Genomic DNA, 18,284 nt, shown 5'->3' with positions numbered 1-18,284 from the left:
TAGACATAAAACATTAAAACTGACACCAATACAGACAAACTGTGCAATTACAAAAAGAATTCCTGGCTTTATATCCAGATTCACCACAGGGTTCCTCTAAATGCTGCACTTCCCTAGTGCATTTAGATTTTAGAATCAATGAACATTTCTGTTTACAGAATTTTAAATTTGTTCTCCCATTAGGGTTCTAATAAGCAACATGGTACAATAAAAAGAGTATGGGCTTTGAGGTCAAAAAAGCCTGGGCTCCAATTTAGATTCTGCCATTTACTTACTGTGGAAATTTGGGTAACTTTAACTTCTTTTAGAGGAAGGGGAGGCTCTGAGAGGTAAGTATGTGATTACACACACTGTCCTCACAGTTCCTTAATTCTAACATGCACCCCAACACACACACACACACACACACACACACACACACACACTCGTAACGTCTCATCTGTAAGACAGCCGCAATAAAATCTACCTTCTAGTGCTGTCTGCAGATTAAATGAGATAATACGTGTAAGTACACAAAGGCACTCAATAAATCAGCTCTTACCCCACTGGAACCACATCTTGGGGAAAGACCAACTCCTCTCCTGACAGACAACTTTAGGTTACAGGCTCCAAACGCCCACCCTGGCTTCTCAGATTCTCCGCCTGGTCTGTCTACATTCCTCTTTCATATTGCAACTGTCAATTCTGCATGTCTTTCCAGTTCTTTTCTTTCTTTGTGCTCATATTCTCTGTATGTACCTTCCCCTCTTTGGGCCTTGGAGTATTTCATAGTAGTTAGAAGTTTGGATTTTATTCTGAATGCAACTGAGAGTCACCGAAGGATGTGGAGCAGATATGATCAGATTTATACTTTAGAAGATCTCTCTGGCTGCTGTGTAGACAACAGACTGGAGGTGGCCAAGAGCAGAGGCAGGAAAACCAGAAAAACTGTTTCTCAACAGTCCAGGCGAAGTCACGGTGATCTGAACTTATCCAGTGGAGATGGAAAGGACTGAATACGTTCAGGATATATTCTAGAGGTAAATCCAAGCTGCTAGTGGGTAAGATGTGGGGACTTAACACAAGGCACAATTCAAGGGTCAATTTTACTACATTTCTTTTTTCAACAGTGGGTAGGAGGAAGAGAGGTAAGTAAATTAACTACGAAGTAATCTGAAATGTTCTTTTTATATTAAAATACAGTAAGCCTTTAATAGCCACTGCTTTGAATGACACTGGCCCTCCCCAACTCTTCACAGCTTAAATGCGAAGGCCACAATTTAAATGTCAATTTCTCAGGGCGGAGTTCCCTGACCATCCTATACACTGCATCTTATTCTCTCTCAGCCCCTTATTTATCCTCCATCTAGGATGTAAGGATGTAAGTTCCTCCTCAGCAAGGGCCTTGTGAATCTGTCTCCCACTACCTCCCTGCACCTAGCACAGGCCTGATACCTGAGAACACATGAGGAGTGAAATGTACAACACAGCTACAAATACGTTCTGGATCAAAGTTTACAAAAATTTTACATGAACCTTTAATATAAAACTCGAGAATCCAGTGATGTCATCATTAGCCGTCTTTCTGATCAGAACCCTGCACCCCGTGGTAGCTGTTCTCTCCCCCTCTGCGCTTAGCAGTAATTTAGGAATGATGTGGAGGCGTCCTAGACTAGACCATATCACTAATGACATTCTGGGTGTCTTGTGAAAACACAGTACATTAGCAAGCAACAAGGTGGTCTGTGACTCTAAACAGAGATGGTAAGAGAGAGTTCACTTGACAAAGCTAACGTTTATCTTTCAAAATCTGGGTAACATTTTATGAGGGAAAAACAAAAATGAATGTCACAAGTTTTATTAATAATACCGTAAGAACTTTGCAAAAGGATTTTCAGACTAATAAAAATTGGTCTTTCATTTCAAAAGGCAAGAATGAATAGGGGTAAGAAAAAGTTAACATGCTTCTGGTTCAATTTTTCAATAGATGATAAAGAAAAATACCTCCATTTCAAAATGACAACAAATACTGAAACAGAGCCACGCAGAAAACTATTCTGCCTGGAAAATCCCACTTCAAAGGAAGCCTTCTTTTATAGATCAAGAGTTAACTATATTTCTGTGTCAATGTAAAATTGAAATTCTATCTGTCTCCATTTCTGAAGTGTCCCTGCCACACCCAACACTACGTTTCAGAAGGCTAGTGAAGGTTGGTGGTAATAGAATTTTTAAACAACAACAAAATACTAAGAATCTCAGAAGGTCACGAACTGTGAGGGTGAACCTGACTAAAGGAGAACTTGATGAATTAAGGGCTTTAGTCACTAAAAAAAACGGGTTAGTGTATTTTACTAGCTAAATCAAGGGACCTGGCAGGCTACTCTTCATTATGTCAAAAACACACCCACCCAACTGTAAAAATTAGTAAAGAGGTTTCAGCTAATTCTTCTAAAACCCAATTCTCCATTTATAATTTTCCTAAACAGTGGGGACCTTCTGCCAGTGCAGGTAGCTTTCAAATGTCAAGTGGGTCAGTAATAAAATGAAAAGCTGCAGAGAAACTTTAAAAGAGACATTTAAAGATGGGTTTAAAAAAAAAAAAAAAAAGGGCCTTAGCAGAGAACTGACTGGAACACACTGCAAAAAGATTACTATAGTTCAGCACATGAATATTAATAGAAAAACCCTGCAGTGTTCATAAATAGTTATGACGATGAAATAATTACAAATAATGCAAGTCAAAATTCTAGATCAGTTACAAGTGCCTGTAATGATATTCTATCCATACAAAGCAAAAATACTTTAAAACCCTAAGGGTTTCCAATGACAAAGCTATCTGCCTGAACAAAGAAGAATTCTTTTGCTCACATACCTGCCACCTTCTGATTTTTTATAAACGAAAATTGGGGAGGGAGTGCCAGAAGGAAGAGCAACAGAGTATTTAAACATTAGAACAGTCATTAAGCCCACATCTGGGTTTAATAATAAAATAGTTCAAGTTCTCAATTTATTATTATCATGAAATGGGGAGTTGTACGGGCAGTCTGGAAAAAAAGAGGGGAGAAGTTAGAGGTTTGTGGATAAGCACCAGAAGTTCACTGTCAGCCTGCAAAAGGATTTCTGAAATCTTGTTCTAGTGCAACTAACCTCTAATGAACAAGCAGTGAGGACCCTCGCCTCGCATGGCACATGTTGTTTCATCTCAAGTGGCGTTTCTTGCCTCTCGCTTCAGTTAAATGAGAGCAGCCAAGAGACAAGTGCTGTTCTGCAAAAGCTCTCGAAGAGAGGGCTGGGCACTCCATTTCTGTCCTGGACGTGGGGCGAGGCAGGCCCCTTCTTGCAAAGACTGTGCAGGTCACTGCGGTAGACACTCAGGAAGTGCAGGATGAACGTCTCTAGCCTGGCATCTCTTGCCACCAAGTTCTTGAGTTCATGATAAGTTCATGTGTCATAACGGGTGTTAAGTATTTCACAGCCAACTGTGAACACTAACATACTTTTATTTATTTATTTATTTTTAGGGAAACATACTGTGTTTCTGTCTATGACAAGAGGATTTTCCTCTTTTCGTTAATTACCTTCCAAAACAAGTCCACGCCAGAATACAAAAGTTCAAAACCACAAAATATACCACCTTTACCAAGCTAACCTTAAATAAGCATCTTTGCCAAACTGAAGATCCTTCTATTTCATGAGACCAGACTTCATAAAGCAATAGAAAGAGCTTCTCATCTTATAGAGCTTTTTGGATTAAGAAAATGGACAGTAATTTATGTAAATACATCAATTTCAAATGACTTCTCTAGTCTGAAAAGGAATAAATAATGCAGATCACTGTGTTTTGGATACGGCAAGTCTCAGATGGAATGGCAGGGATGTGGACACGTAGGTGAACATAAATAAATGTGTGTGTGATAAACGTGGTTGCTGGAGATGGACACAGATAAATAGGTATACAATTGGAGAGAGATAGCTGGAGACAGAGGGAAAGACACTGGTTCAGCTGCATCTAAGTTCACAGAGGTTTCATGGTCTAAAAAAATCTGCAACAGCAGAATTTCTATTAAGAAGGTTTAAAAAGCTGGTTTCACCTCCCCTTGGACAACCTGAAATAATGCTTATCTTTGAATATAATGAATGTGTCACAAAATGCACTATTATATAAAACAATTTAGGGACAAAACAAGAGGAAAAAACAGGATCCTAAAGGAAGATGAATGCCTATTGAATATCTTTAAATATCTGAAGCTGTTGAAATGCTATTAGATTGGTACCTAGAACCCCAGAATACCTACTTGCCCCTGGGAAGGAGAGGCTATGCCTCTTCAATCATCCCTTAAATGTAAAGAGGTTTGACCCCCATGCAATGGATAAAAGTCACCCAAAAAATGAACAAAAGAGGTGTTTGGAAAAACCAGAACACCATTCATCCCAGCTAACGACTTGTTCATTATGAGTGATGATGGATAAAGACTTCTCATGCTGAGATGAAATCAAGATTTATATGCATTGTTTCCTCTCCCAACTTGTGGGAAGATCATCATCATTTAATTCTATCTCTGCGGCCAGTGATGGGCATCCAGAGAGCTGGTTATCAAACGGCGCAGTCAGCTGGCAAAAGCCGAAACGTGCGGTTGGCACATCTGGACAGAGCCGCCACAGCCGAGGGTGAACAATGACTCCTGGCAAGCATCCAAATTGCTTGCAGACGCTAGCAGGTCTCATCTACAACCGCCCCTACCAGCATCTCTCTCTCTCTCTCTTTTTTATGAGAATCAGATTTTCATTGCTCCATTCAATTGCTCTCCTCTGCCATTTTTTACAGCTCTTATCGTTCCCCTGGAATATGGCCTTGAGACAGCTCATCCGTGTCCTTCACTGTGTTATCTCTTCTAACTTTTATTAAAACTTCAGCTTTCATCTGAAGATAGCTAATTAAATCTGGAACAGATTATATGCCTCCCCTTAAAAAGAACACAAAACTATTTTCTTCAACCTGAGTAATGCTTTTTTCTTCTCCAAAAGATGAAACCAAAGGTGTTTAAGAAGTCTCATTTATTTATAAAGCTATGATATCTGACATGTCATATATAGGTTGATTTATATTAACGTTGTCTGTGGTATGACAAATCTTTGAGCTATTTCTCAAAATAATTATTCCTCAATACTGATAATATTTTTTCCTTCATATCCTTTAAATACTGTAGCTAATACCATAAGCTGATTTTCTGTACAAAGCTGGGTAATGAGGAATTAAAGATTAACAGGTATTTGTGCCTATCGAGTGATTTATCTTTAAGAAAATCTTTTTACAGGTGCCCTCATTTGGCAAAAATGAAAATTGTTATTCTTTTATTCCATACCCCAAACACGAGCAACTGAAAGTTTCCCCCATGGACAATTAAGTGAAAACATGAAATGGAAAGCAGCACTTCAAATTTAGGATTTGGTTTTCAAGACAGCTTTGCACCAACTAATAGCTCAAATAGCTTTGTCTTCATCTATCACAAATTATTAATGATGGAACTTCCATGGTCAATATGAACACATTCTTCTCACATATGCCACTGACCCAACCCCTTCCTTGGGCCCAGAGGCAGCTTAAAAAAAGCTGTAGACCTGCTAACCAAACCTTCAAGCAACGATCTCTAAAACAATCTAGCCACGTATCATGCACACACGCACGCACACACACACACACACACACACCAAGCACTTCCAACAGTCTATTTCCTGGGTCTCACCTGAAACTTTCTGGGATCCTTTTCTTCGTTTCACTGCCTTAAGCAAGATTTCTTTCATGGTGACCTTTGTGTTGTCCACCTGAATAAGGGAGAATCCATGAGCAGCATTTCTGTAGGAAAAGACAAATACAAAATCATCACCAACGTTCAACCAGAGGAATGAATGTTACTGCAGTCTTCACTATGTTTAGCAAGGTTTTACACTAAGTATACCTCAGAGTGCCAATTATTCAAAAATAGACTAAACGAACTTACTTCCAATGAGAGAGAGAGAGAGAGAGAGAGAGAGAGAGAGAGAGAGAGAGAGAGAAGCAGTTTAGTATGAACAGTTCCAAGTGAAAGAAAGGTCAGAGTTAGGGAAGGTTTTCCTAATTCATCTCAAACTGAATCTAATTGGCCTGCGTGGGTCACTAGTGCCGTGGGCTGGCTCACGTTGGCTCCCAAGCCAAATCCTGTACAAGGACTGAGAATAAACTTGGCTTGTGTCAGCAGGTGTCACTGCAGGCAGATCCCACCATCACATCAAAGCTCACGGAGCCCTAGAGGAAAAAACTTCATGGGGTGAGGAGGGTTGGAGGGTGGAGGGGAAAATATGATAGCCCAAAGCAATTTAGAAAAAGGAGAAAAAAAGGCTCTTCCTAACTGGCTAGTAAGTAAGTACATAAATAAATAAATTTTAAACACACAGTTTGGGGGCACCTGGGTGGCAAAGTCGGTTAAGCATCGGATTTCAGCTCAGGTCATTATATCACAGTTCCGTGAGTTAGAGCCCCACATTGGGGCTGTCAGCGCAGGCCTGCTTCAGATCCTCTGTTCCCCCTCTCTCTGCCCCTCCCCCTGCCCTCTCTCTGTCTCTCTCTCTCAAAAATAAACATTCAGGAAAAAAAAAAAAAACCATACAGTTTATGTATACTTCAGTAGGAATGTTTTAATCTACTCAATCCTATAAGGTCAAACAAAATATGAAATGAAGCATAAATAATTACACAAAAAATACGAACACTACTTGTAAACTTCTAGCCAGTTAAACTTGGAGGGAGTGGTTCACCTAGACAGGAAAAAACTGGTAGGGAGTAAGTACCCTAAAAAAAGAAGCCCATCCCTGGGTGAGGTACAACTTCACTAAGACTGTTAATTGCAGTAACAAGTATCACAAATACTACTCACTATGCTCGGGCACCAGGACAAAACAGGCCAATTCCAAGACGCTCATCTAACAAATGCGACCCAAGTTTCCAACTATGGAACATGGGAATTACCACAAGGAGTTTGGTGGCATTCCCATTTCCTCATAAGAATCTCAAAGGAGAACACACGGCCAAAAAACATGGCAGAACTTCATATTGACAAGACATCTGAAAGAAAAGCCAAGCCCCAAGCTAAGCCACGGAAAGGCTTCCCAATGGTAGGACAGGCTGGGAAGGGGCCCTTAAACCTAGCTTCGACCCAACCAGGTGGCCGGCTATCCACAGGGGCTGGGGGCTGATCTCAAAACCAAGGACCCAATTTGCTTCCCTAATACAAAGACATCTCCACACCCCTCCTCTCCATAAGGCTTGCTGTTTAATCCTTGACATTCCATTTGTTAAAAAGCAAAAGCCGACGCTGGTCTAGCCAGCACGATCATCCATTTTAACTTGGTCAAGTTTCTTGCTATTGAACAGCAGGCCTGAGAACTGTCAAGCTAATTTTACTGAACACTCTGTTACTGAATCATGCCTGAGCTCCAGCCATTCTTTACCTCAGAAGCTGGACCCCATCCCAGAACAATCTTTAAAAGTTTATTTTACTGATCAAAGCAAAATAAGAAATAGCTCTTTTTTTTTAAAACTATATTTAGGGAGCGATGCAGTAAGTGATACTTTGGCAAGAGCACTGAAATGTAAAGTGCCTGGTGCATTTATAAACTTGGGGGTATTTGCTCTGGCTCTAGGCCAGTGCGTGTTTGGAACAAACGCCAATCATCTGCGTTCAGACTTGTCTTCCCCTGCTCTCTCCTCGGAAGTCAGTATGCGCTCCATCTGTGACAATATGTTGGGCGATGGGTGAGTGGGGCCTAAAAGGGAACACAAGTTCTCGGGTATGTGCAACCTAGTACTGGGCTACATCTCATGAACCTCCATCTACCTGGGGTCCACCTGAACTATTTTAGATTGGAGCCCGCTTATAAATTGCTTACATTCTCTTCTAATCTGCTGCTGGCTGACAGCATTATTTCAAACCAATACGTTTATCTTTTGTAGCAAAGGCAGACCAGGAGCTCAAAAGAAAGCCTTGCGTTTGGACTAACTTCCATAAATTAAAAGTGTCCTTTGGAAAGATTTTTGAACAGAGGAAAATCCCTAGTCTGTATTTTTCTGTCATTTTACCAAAACGTACCTGGGTGACAAGGTTAAAGCAAGCAGAGGAAATCCCTGGCACTTATCATCCACAGGCATTACTGATAAATTGTGTGGTGGAGGAATAAAGGATTACCTTCTGTATTTTTTCATTACACTTTTCTTTTGTTACAGAATACATAAATCCATTGTGGCACAATGTAATATGTATCACCGCACTACACCTGCGGACGCTTCCGAGCGGCTGCCATGTCTGTGCAGTCAGGAATGATAAGTGAACCACCCGTGAATGTTAACGATAGTGATCATTCTGAGGTAACTCGGCTCTCCATCTTCCTTTACAGCCTCCGTGCTGAAGCCAGGGTAGCAAGGTTCACGAGAGGAAAATGAAAACAACAGTGAAGGGAAGGGGCACGCACGGCGCTCAGAATGTGCCTTCACGAGTGCGCGGTGTCTTACTCTGGGGCTCCATTTCGGTACAATCGTGCACATTAAAAGGAGAAAGAGGTCGTGACCCATACACGGCACACTCAACCAGACCTAATGAAAGCTTCCTCAGGCCAGCCTCCCACACCACTCGCTTCTCTCCCTCCAGGCGAACACCAGCTTTGGCTCTTGCTTCAAGTCTACAGCACTTAAGGGGGCAAACTGCTTCTAGAATACAAGAGGACAGAATATAAGTGGTTCTCAGAAGACATCTAAGTGCAACTGTTAAGTTATGCTCCCATTTAATAAATGGATATGGAGACTTGCTTCCACAATTTTCAGCTTCACTTCCAAACATTCTGGGTTTTATGCCTCATTTCTTTATATCCAGGAATTTTTATGGGCTTCCTAAAAAGTCTATTGAAATACATCTTTTAGCGCCGCTTTTATTTAATGTTGGGCGTTGGGTCTGCGGTTGAGAAGACAGTGATTTCGAGGGACAGGCTGGCAGCAGGCAGGTAGGGTGCTAGTCCAGCCTCCCTTCCGTGTGGCCCTGCATTCCAATCCCTGAGGTGTGACCCGTGCTGGGGGTGACTAGCCTTTGGACAGACAGGCGGATGGATAGACAGATGGGCTACGGACCCAGAGTCTAGGCTCAGAAACTGCTCTTCCTCCTGCTCCCCTCGTGGGTAGACAGCTTGTTTTCCATCCCAGCAGGGCACTCTGGGGGCACCGAGCAGAAGCAGCCGCCCTCCAAGCCCCCTGGGCTGTCGGGGCTGGGTCTAGGACGAGGCGCCACTTTGGGGAGCTGACTAAATGCTGCCAGGAGTGCTTCAGTCAATTCAAAGTTACGTCCTGTCAAGTCTCGTAACCACTGAAAAACGTATGGGCATTTCAAAAAGAGATTACTCACTTGAGGAATTCAGCTCTGTCCCAGTGCAAAGCCACTCAGTTACCAGAGGGAAGTTTGTATACCAGCATTAACCTAACAGGACGAGCATTTCTCTCGTGAGTATTAAACCAGAGGTGACGGGCACAGAGCGGAAGGAGGGGCACAGGGTCCTTATCTGAAAAGCTTAGATTCTATTTACAGGGACAGAGCTGGAACCAGAATCCACGTTGGAAGGCAACTTACTGGAGAGGAAAACACAGGGGCTGGGAGTTAAATACCCTTTGGTTCAAATCCTGGTTCTACAGTTCACCAAGATGTTGCCTCAACATGTGGGAACCTCAGCTGCATCCATGAAATGAGGAGGCCACTTCCCTACAGAATTGTCAGGGAGGATAAAATAGACAGTACACGCCAAGCACCTGGCACTAAGTTTGGCAAACGGCAAAGGAACTTAGAAATGTCAGTTCTCTTGTGTTCTCCTAATTCCAGATCACCGCTCCAAGACAAGAGGCCCCATTTACCCCCTCTCTCCTACCCTATCAGCAGAGATTGCTTATTGGGGGAGCGGGTACTAACCATTGCTTGTAACTGGTAACACAGGGCCATTAAAACGTGCAATTTGCTGGGCATGTTGGCAACAGTCGGGGCACTGTAAGCAAACTACCTCTGGCCTGGGCATCAAACCCCCTCTTGAAGCTCACAGAAGAGCACCCTGGGCTCAGTTTTCAAGGCTCTCATTTTTGGGATAGTAAACCAGAGAAGCAGGTATACTGCACCTCAGCTTAACTCGCTGGCTTTGGAGAGGGACGATGGAAGTCAAAAATCATGGTGGTGGTGCAGAGAAATTCAATGAGACTTATTAAGAGCTTTCTGAGCTGCAAGTACAAGATATTATTCAACAATTACAATAGTAATAGCAGCAACTACTATCTACTAGACGTTGACTATGTGCCAGGTGCTATGTTAAGCTTTAAAAATCTGTATTAACTCATTCAATCCTAAAATAGGTGCTATTATTGTATCCATTTTATGGAATCTGAGGCTGGAGACAGAATTTGGGAATTTACCTGAAGTCACTCATCTATTAAAGATCCTAATTTTGGATTCGGAAATCACCAATATGGTCCCTAACACAAATAGCACAGTCCAGGGGAGAGAAAGACAAAGAAACAAACAAAGAATTATAGTTCTTCGTGATAAGCACAAAGATGTAGGCCAGATCAGAGTGCTACCAAAACACACAGGCACTTAACCAAGCTGGGGAAAGGTAAGGGGATCAGAAAAGCTTCTTGATGGAGATGTCTCAAAACACAGTGGTCATTTCCCTCTATATCCTGCTAAGAACGAGGGTGGTGACCGAGAGGCGGCAGAACACAGCAAGTCTAGAGTACAGCCTGCTCTGGTGTCCAGCTCTGCCTTCCCGGGATAAATGATATACTCTCTCTAGCTTCCAGTTTCCTCATCTACAAAATAGGGCTAATTCTTAGGAGTGTAAGATTGCTGTGAGGGCTTAATACTTCTAAAGTAGTTAACATTAATACCTGTCTACAATAAATGTTTAATAAACAACAGTTAATATAATAATTACAGGCTTTTCTTAGAAAGGAAGTAATAAATGATGAGACGATGACAGCTGTGAACATTTATTGAGCACTTACTTTGTTCACTTAATCCTTCCAGAAAAAGTAGGTGCTATTATCAGTCCCATTTTAAAATGGAGGAAATTGAGGTTGGGCAAGGTTAGGACACTTGCCTGGAGCTACACAGCTACGTAGAAGACCCAGGAATTGAACCCAGGGCAGCCAGACACCAAAGTCTGAGTTTTAAACCCCTCTGTAGCCCAGAAGGGAGCCTTGAGGACTCAGGGGAAGAAGTGACTTCCAGATAGCATACCCTCCCGATTGGAACTACTGACCAGTCTGGGGCAAAGGTTCAACTTCCACTGTGACATTCAGTTTGGTTATAAAATGTCCCAACTGTTAGACTAACCATATGAACTACGAGATCCCTTTTTAAAAGCCCTTGAAGAACGTCATGGTTTCTTGAGCCACAGTCTCGGTTTGTGGAAGTGGGAAAAGGCTGCCAAGAGGAGCACTCGATTCTCCAGTCCTGACCAGGCCGTAATAGTGATGAAGACACACTCCTCCAGCTCCCAGCCTGCACGGGTCCCAACTCCATGCATGTTCATCCTCTAGCACTTCAAAGTAGAAAATGAAAATATATGAGCAAGAGAAAGCCTTGTAATAACTGCAGCATGCCTGCTTTAAAGCAAGCCCTTCGGGTATTACTTTATCCATAAAGAGAGTTTACACTAGTGTGAATGCCACATTTTGTTTCCCCTTGCACTGACAAAAAAAATTTTTTTAAGATCAAAGCATATTGTGTGAGTATGTGATGTTTGACATTGGACAAAGTACTCTTTTTCAAAACAGACATTTTCCAAAAACATAACTCGCTAGACTAATGGGCAGTGAGAAGCCAAAATGACTGCCCTCCGCCTTCTCCTTGTGTATCTTTGCCAGAGTCCTTGGGACTTGCCAAATCCGGTCATGCCTGCTTAGCTTGCTCGACTGATTGTGCCAGAAAAGAAAATAAGACACAGATGTATTTGAGCTCTTTGAGATGCCAGTAAGAGAGACAGCTAATGGCTTCATTTCGACCCTCCCCTTCCAGCTGGGCACAGGTGGGGGATAATGAGGTCCCTCTCCCTAATCAAACTCAATTATTTACTACTCTATATAACCGCAAAGACATTCACATTCAGTTCAGAATATAAAACACACCGTGGGCTACTTCCAACCACTGCCACTGGGTATTTATAACAAACTCAAGTGGCTAACAGTTTGCCTTGGCAGGAGTTTAAGTGTGTAAAGTTTTGCAAACTGTTTCTGTTCAAATATGTCCTGCTGAAATGGGGTCCCAGGCGGGGTTCCATAACTGTCAGGTCAGTGAACTGCATAACATCTGAGAATGTATTCACCATGCAGTGCAGACAGGATCTGGAAATCAAACGCTTCGTTCTATTGCAACCTTCTGAGAAGCATCACAGTTTTTTCAACAGCAAGACTGACATTGTATTAATAAACATTACAAGTCACTAGCCTGACATGTACATAGCAGCAGCTGACAGACTCCAACATAAGCTGAGGGGAGAACAGAGGAAATCAAAATGAGACATAGTGACTAAACATGGCCAAAGGGGGTGGATCATGAAACAAATCACATTAATGTCAGAAATGTGAGCCCTAAACTTTTAAGATATATAGAAACTAAAGCAACAAACTGGTCTAATTTTTGGATACCAAAGTAAGTTGATGGCTATCTAAAATGTGTGCTTTTATTGTAGGAACAAAGCGTATCCTGGCACAATTTCAAGACATTCCAGTGAGCAAAACATACATATTTAGCTTGTCTGACCTTTAAATTCTTAGAAGTATGTAATTAATGCTTTCCATCTTTATTACTTGCTCCAATATTTCTGTCACTTTAAACAGACACAAAGAAAAATCTTTTCTGTTCTCTAGACAGTAGCTGTTGCCAAAAAGGAAATCAAGTCAGATTCACAAATACAAAATTAAACAGGCTGCATATGTTACATTTCCATACACGAGGACAATCTGGACAATGAAAATGTTTGCTAATACAACAGAATGAAAAGAAACAACACACAGTTGGTCCTCTATGACTCGAGCAAACAATAAATAAATAGGAAATTTATACCCATATTGTCAGGCCTGGTTACAAAGGATACAGGCATCGGTTTTTCTTTTCCCCTTATCCTATTTAGCTCTGCCCCTTACCAAACTGTATGACCTTGGGCAAATAACTACCTGTCTCTGATCCTCAGCTCATATATTATAAAAATGAGTTTCTTATAAGGAATAAATGAGATAATGGCTACTAGAGGCACTAAACTGAGTGAGTGTAAAAAAGGCTCATTTCGTTTTTGTTTTTGTTTTTTCTCTCCAAACCACAAAGCAGTATCACATAAGAGTAGGAGAGGCTTCAAACTGATGATATCTTTTCCAAAAGGTCTGGTCGCTTTGGGTACACTGTGGAGATCTCATCAAGAGGGTCTACTAAAACTACCAACCCTAGGAAATGCCCAGGTACGGCAAAGAGCAATGAATCTAGGCCATGCCTCTGAAAAAGCAGCTAACCTTTCTCTTTATGCGGAGCCGAGAGAAGCCACAGCAGTCTCTGGGAACCCTCTGGGCTACAATACAATGTCCAAGGCAGCCCAGCTTCTGGCGGAAGACTGTCTACTGACTACCCAGTGATCCGTATCCCAAACAGGAAAATCCTACCTGGATTCTATTTGCTCTGCGCTGTAGCTGTTAGCTAGAAAGGTTCCTTCCCCATGCCTATCTGATGTATCAAACATTTTAAGTCAATACATGTATAGGAGGGAAGTTTAATTGTTCTTACTGACTTCTGATTAAGGGGGTCTGTCCATTTTATTGGTTTGGACTTTTCTTCCCTTTTTAAAACCCTTCTTCCCCCTTCCCTAGTAGGAGCCCAGTGTGAAATGTCAATGTCAACACATGTAATGACACCATCACAGTTGCTATCATCACTGCCATTTTTTTTTTTAAGAAGTTTTATTCATTCTTGAGAGAGAGACAGAGCATGAGTGAGGGAGGGGCACAGTGAGAGAGGGACACAGAATCCGAAGCAGACTCCAGGCTCCGAGCTGTCAGCACAGAGCCCAACGAGGGGCTCAAACTCACAAACCGTGAGATCATGACCTGAGGCGAAGTCGGACGCTCAACCGACCGAGCCACCCAGGCGCCACTGCCACTTTTAAACTCAATTCAGTTCCATGAGTTCTGATTGAATTGGCCCTGTACTGGGGCTTGGGGGGGCGGGGGTGGTGGAGGGGGCGGGGACAAAGCAGGCTCCTCCCCTGTTCACGCCAAGATCTCGTTCTCCCTTGTCCCACTATGGCTAAGGGCCCAGCAGGCCTTGGTTTGGTCACTGCTGGCATGAAGTACTTCCTGGGATACTAGGCACCAGCAGAGCTCTAGCTATTTAGTTTTGGGGGCCAACCATATACTCCCCCATACTTGTGCCCCCTACTTCTCTCCTTCTACACTCCTGATACCTAAACACCTTCAATGCGTAGGCTCAGAGCAGCTAGCAGTCAGCAAGTTAGGGACTCCTGTTTACATGCACATTTGATCTGTCCAAAATCAATCAGGAACAATGGATATCTTAGAAATCCACTTGCCTGTCTGGAAAAGGAGAGAGTTTCCATTAGAACGCAACTAATTTGCAAATTTTTAGCATAATCCATGCTCCTTTCCCAGACAACAACTCTATTTCCTGAGTCTCCTCTGACCAAGGGCTCTGGCAGGGAAAGGCTCGTCTAGCCCTGACTTGGTAAGAACATCAGAGGCTACTCAGCTTCACATTCTTTTCCACAGAACACTTTGCCAATTAGGGATTCATTTAAGTTAATTAGTTCCTCTTTCTAAACATAAATAATTATATAATTTAGTAAGTGATTACCTTGTCTGATGGAAGAAAGTGAAGGTTTAAATTTTCTTTTGTGTGAAGAAACATATTTTCTAATTTTTCTATGATGGACATGTATTCATTATGTAATAAATAACCGAAAGAAAAGTTAAACCCCATGCACACCTTAGTGTGAATTATTCAGCCTGATAAATCTCTGACCGAAATAACAAAAAAAGCAACTATGTAACACTTCCTACATAACTGGGTCTGAGCTAACTTCATAGCTACATTTCCTACCTGAGGTTCAAGGGCCCCCAGGCCTAAGAGATGAATTCACAGGCTAAGTTTCAGAATTTAAAAATTTTGCTTTTAGTTTAATGAAAATCATACATACACACACACATATATGGATCATATACCTGATATATATTTAGAAAAGCAATATTATATATGGATTATATATATAATAACTTATACAATAAATAAATAAATACAGAGAGAGATTTGGGCCACTCCTAGCCTTCCACGTTCCCCATTCTCCACCCAGTTGGAGGAGCCTTGAATCGCTGCTTAGAGGAAAAATACCCAGGAGGGCAACCAGACCCTCCTTAGACAGATCTGAACAAGAAATAAACTTACTAGTAAGCCAGGGTCAACAAACCTACTCCACCCCCACTCGTTGATGTATTGTCGTCTATGACTACTTTCTTGCTACTATGGCTGACGTGAGTTACAGAGAGGTATGGCCCACAAGCCTAAAATATTTACTACTTGGCCCTGTATAGGAAAAGTCTGCCAACTTGTTGGATGAGGTGGTGAGATATGGGGGGCTGTGTGTTCCAGCAGCTAGAGTTATTTAACATCACTAATAGACTCAAAGCCAAATGACATCACTGCAAGCTGCAGGCAAAAACACTGTGGTGATGGGAGAAGTGGGCACAAGGCTCTCCCTGTGGCACAGGCGTGCTGACCTCTGAAGAAGTCATGCCCTGCAGTGCCCAAGTCACACTGTATACAGGTATCAATCAGGCAGAGAGCCCATTTAGGTACAGACCAATCGACAACTCAACTTCAGAAAGTAGGGTGATCAATTATCCTGGGGCTGAGGGGTGGGGGTTACTGGGTATAGACTCCGAATTTCAAAACAGAGAAAGTCCTGGGCAAACTGACATAAACTGGTTATCCTTGCAGAAATGTTCTTTACTATTTCCAGTAAAGCACATTTAAAATTGGGGGAAGGGATGCACTATAAATCAACCGGCTCATTAAAATAATGGACTAGTAGTTAAAAATACACTCATTGTTTAAAAGGACAAATATTAATACGGTAATCAACGTTTTGTATGAAAATCAAAAACCTCAAGTTGACAAGTAAAACATTCAACACCCATTAAATCCAACATCAGTGATTTAATTTCAGCAAAACATCATCTGTTGCATTTAAGTTGTTAATTGTATTTTATTAATGTTATAGTTTCATTTGCATTAAATTTGTAATTTTGTTTGGGTTGCATAAAAGCATGGAATTTATAGCTAGAGTTTTACATTTATATGTATTTAAGTAACACTACAATAAAACGAATTTGGGCAAACATTGAGGCTTCAGGAGAATTCATTTTCCTTTGAAAGAAAATTACATTTAATAAAATTCCTCACAACAATATCATCAGGTAGTTAATATTCCCCTCATTTTACAGATGAAGACACAGAGACTACAGTCATGTAGCAAAAGTCATCTGTGAAACTGAAACTTGCACCCAGGTCAGGCTAACTACGCTCAAAGTCTGTGCGGCCTCACTTGGAGTGGGGGAAAGATGGTATATGGGAGCCTCGAGGTTGGGTGTGAGGGCCTCTGAAAGCCAGAAGGCAACCTAGGAACTGCACGGTATTCAGAAGACAGGAAGAGGCCAAGTGGGCTTAAAAAAAAAAAAAAAAAAAAGTGAGGTAGGACAGAAAGTTTGGCCAGGGTCCCTCCCAGCAGCCCACAGACACCTAAAGACTCATCCATTCCTTCTCTAAGAAGCCCTGTGCTGGCTGCTAAGGATATAGAGATAACTGAGACTGTAGGCACCCTGCCTTCAAGGAATTTGTGGTCTTGCTACTGTCTCTTGAAGGATGTCTGTCCATAAGAGGACGGATTTGAAAGTCTACAGATCTGCAATCTCCACCCCTGCCCATACTCAGCAAAAGTTAGCCCAACAGCAAGCTGGGCAGAGTCTACCCACACTCAGCCCCTCTCTGTTAGAAAACTGAAAGGAGGGGAAGAAGAAAAATGTAGACGCAGCAAAGAGATCTATTCAATAAGCTACCCATTCAAGAAATACTTGTGGCATACCTACCACAGTAATGGAGCTATGCTGGGTGTTCGTGGGGCATAAATGATCCAGTTCTTGCCCTCGACGAGTGTTTAGTTATAACAACAATAACTGCAGCAGACAGACAAACAGGCCCTTTTCTAAGTGCTTTACATATATTAGCCCCTTCAATCCTCAAAGGGGCTCTATGAGGTAGGTATTATTATTATTATTCTCATTTGACTGGGCCACAAAAAAGTTAAGCAATTCATCCAAGATCTCTCTCTCTCTCTCTCTCTCTCTCTCTCTCTCTCTCTCTCTCTCTCTCTCTCTCTCTCTCACACACACACACACACACACACACACACACAGTACTAAGGGTAATGTCAGGATTGGCACCCAAGCGTCCTGGCTCCAGAGGCCACCATGCTCTCATCTACTACACTATAGTATATAGTAGCTGAATGCTGGCCTCCATACAGTGGGATTCCCTGCGGCCATCCTCACCCTTAGCAGGGTGACACAAAGAGCGTGGACTTTGAAGTCAGACGTGGGGGCGAAGCCCGGCCTGAGAGCAATCCTTGTCAGCCTCAGTTTTCATGTCTCTAAAACGGTCATAATCAAAACTGGGCTATTGTCAGATTAAATGGAGTAACATATAAATTGTTTCAATTAGTAAATACTAATTCACTTCTTATTGTCAAAACTTAGCTCCCTCTTTCTGGTTCAGTTCAGGGTATTCCCATACATCCCTGCCCATTCTCCCCTGGGAGAGAGACGCAAGGAGGAAAGGGAGAAATGAAGAAAAGGAGTGATGGCTTTACTTATTTTGCTGAGACTTCACTCTCTTGAAACTATGAACACATCCCTGGTAACTCTTGAAAGTCTGCTCTGTCCTGCTTTAGCAGGAGAGGCTTTTCTAACTTAAAATATAGACCAGAAAGGTGAATGGAAGGTTGCTGAAGCAAGAAAACACACACAGGGCAAATGGTCAGTAATCTGTACTATTTCATCAGACAACTGAGAAAAAGAAGAAACAGAAAATGTACTGACACTTTTGTTCTAAATGCTCACATATAAAGATTTTACTTTACCTTGTGCTTTTAGAACCACTCCAGGAATGTTGAATAAGCTCTCTAAAACTTTAAAT

The 18,284-nt window shown here is 42.0% G+C and overlaps 1 protein-coding gene across 8 annotated transcripts in view; it reads right to left on the bottom strand.

Moving 5' to 3' along the window:
- The window catches only part of MAPKAP1 (MAPK associated protein 1), a 244,954-nt gene that overhangs the window by 90,594 nt on the left and 136,076 nt on the right, over nt 1–18,284 (bottom strand). For 7 of the 8 annotated variants that reach the window (XM_058694114.1, XM_058694110.1, XM_058694111.1 and 4 more), the window contains one exon: nt 5,724–5,833. In XM_058694114.1, the coding sequence (XP_058550097.1) occupies nt 5,724–5,833 (110 nt within the window). Of the gene's footprint in view, nt 1–1,754; nt 3,024–5,723; nt 5,834–18,284 lie in introns of those variants that run through there. The other variant, XM_058694118.1, reaches the window with a different exon arrangement.

This window comes from Neofelis nebulosa, chromosome 12, assembly GCF_028018385.1.
Source record: "Neofelis nebulosa isolate mNeoNeb1 chromosome 12, mNeoNeb1.pri, whole genome shotgun sequence".
NCBI classification, from domain to species: domain Eukaryota; kingdom Metazoa; phylum Chordata; class Mammalia; order Carnivora; family Felidae; genus Neofelis; species Neofelis nebulosa.
Note: the sequence above shows the minus strand (reverse complement) of the source record. Positions and strands in the feature narration are given on the sequence as shown.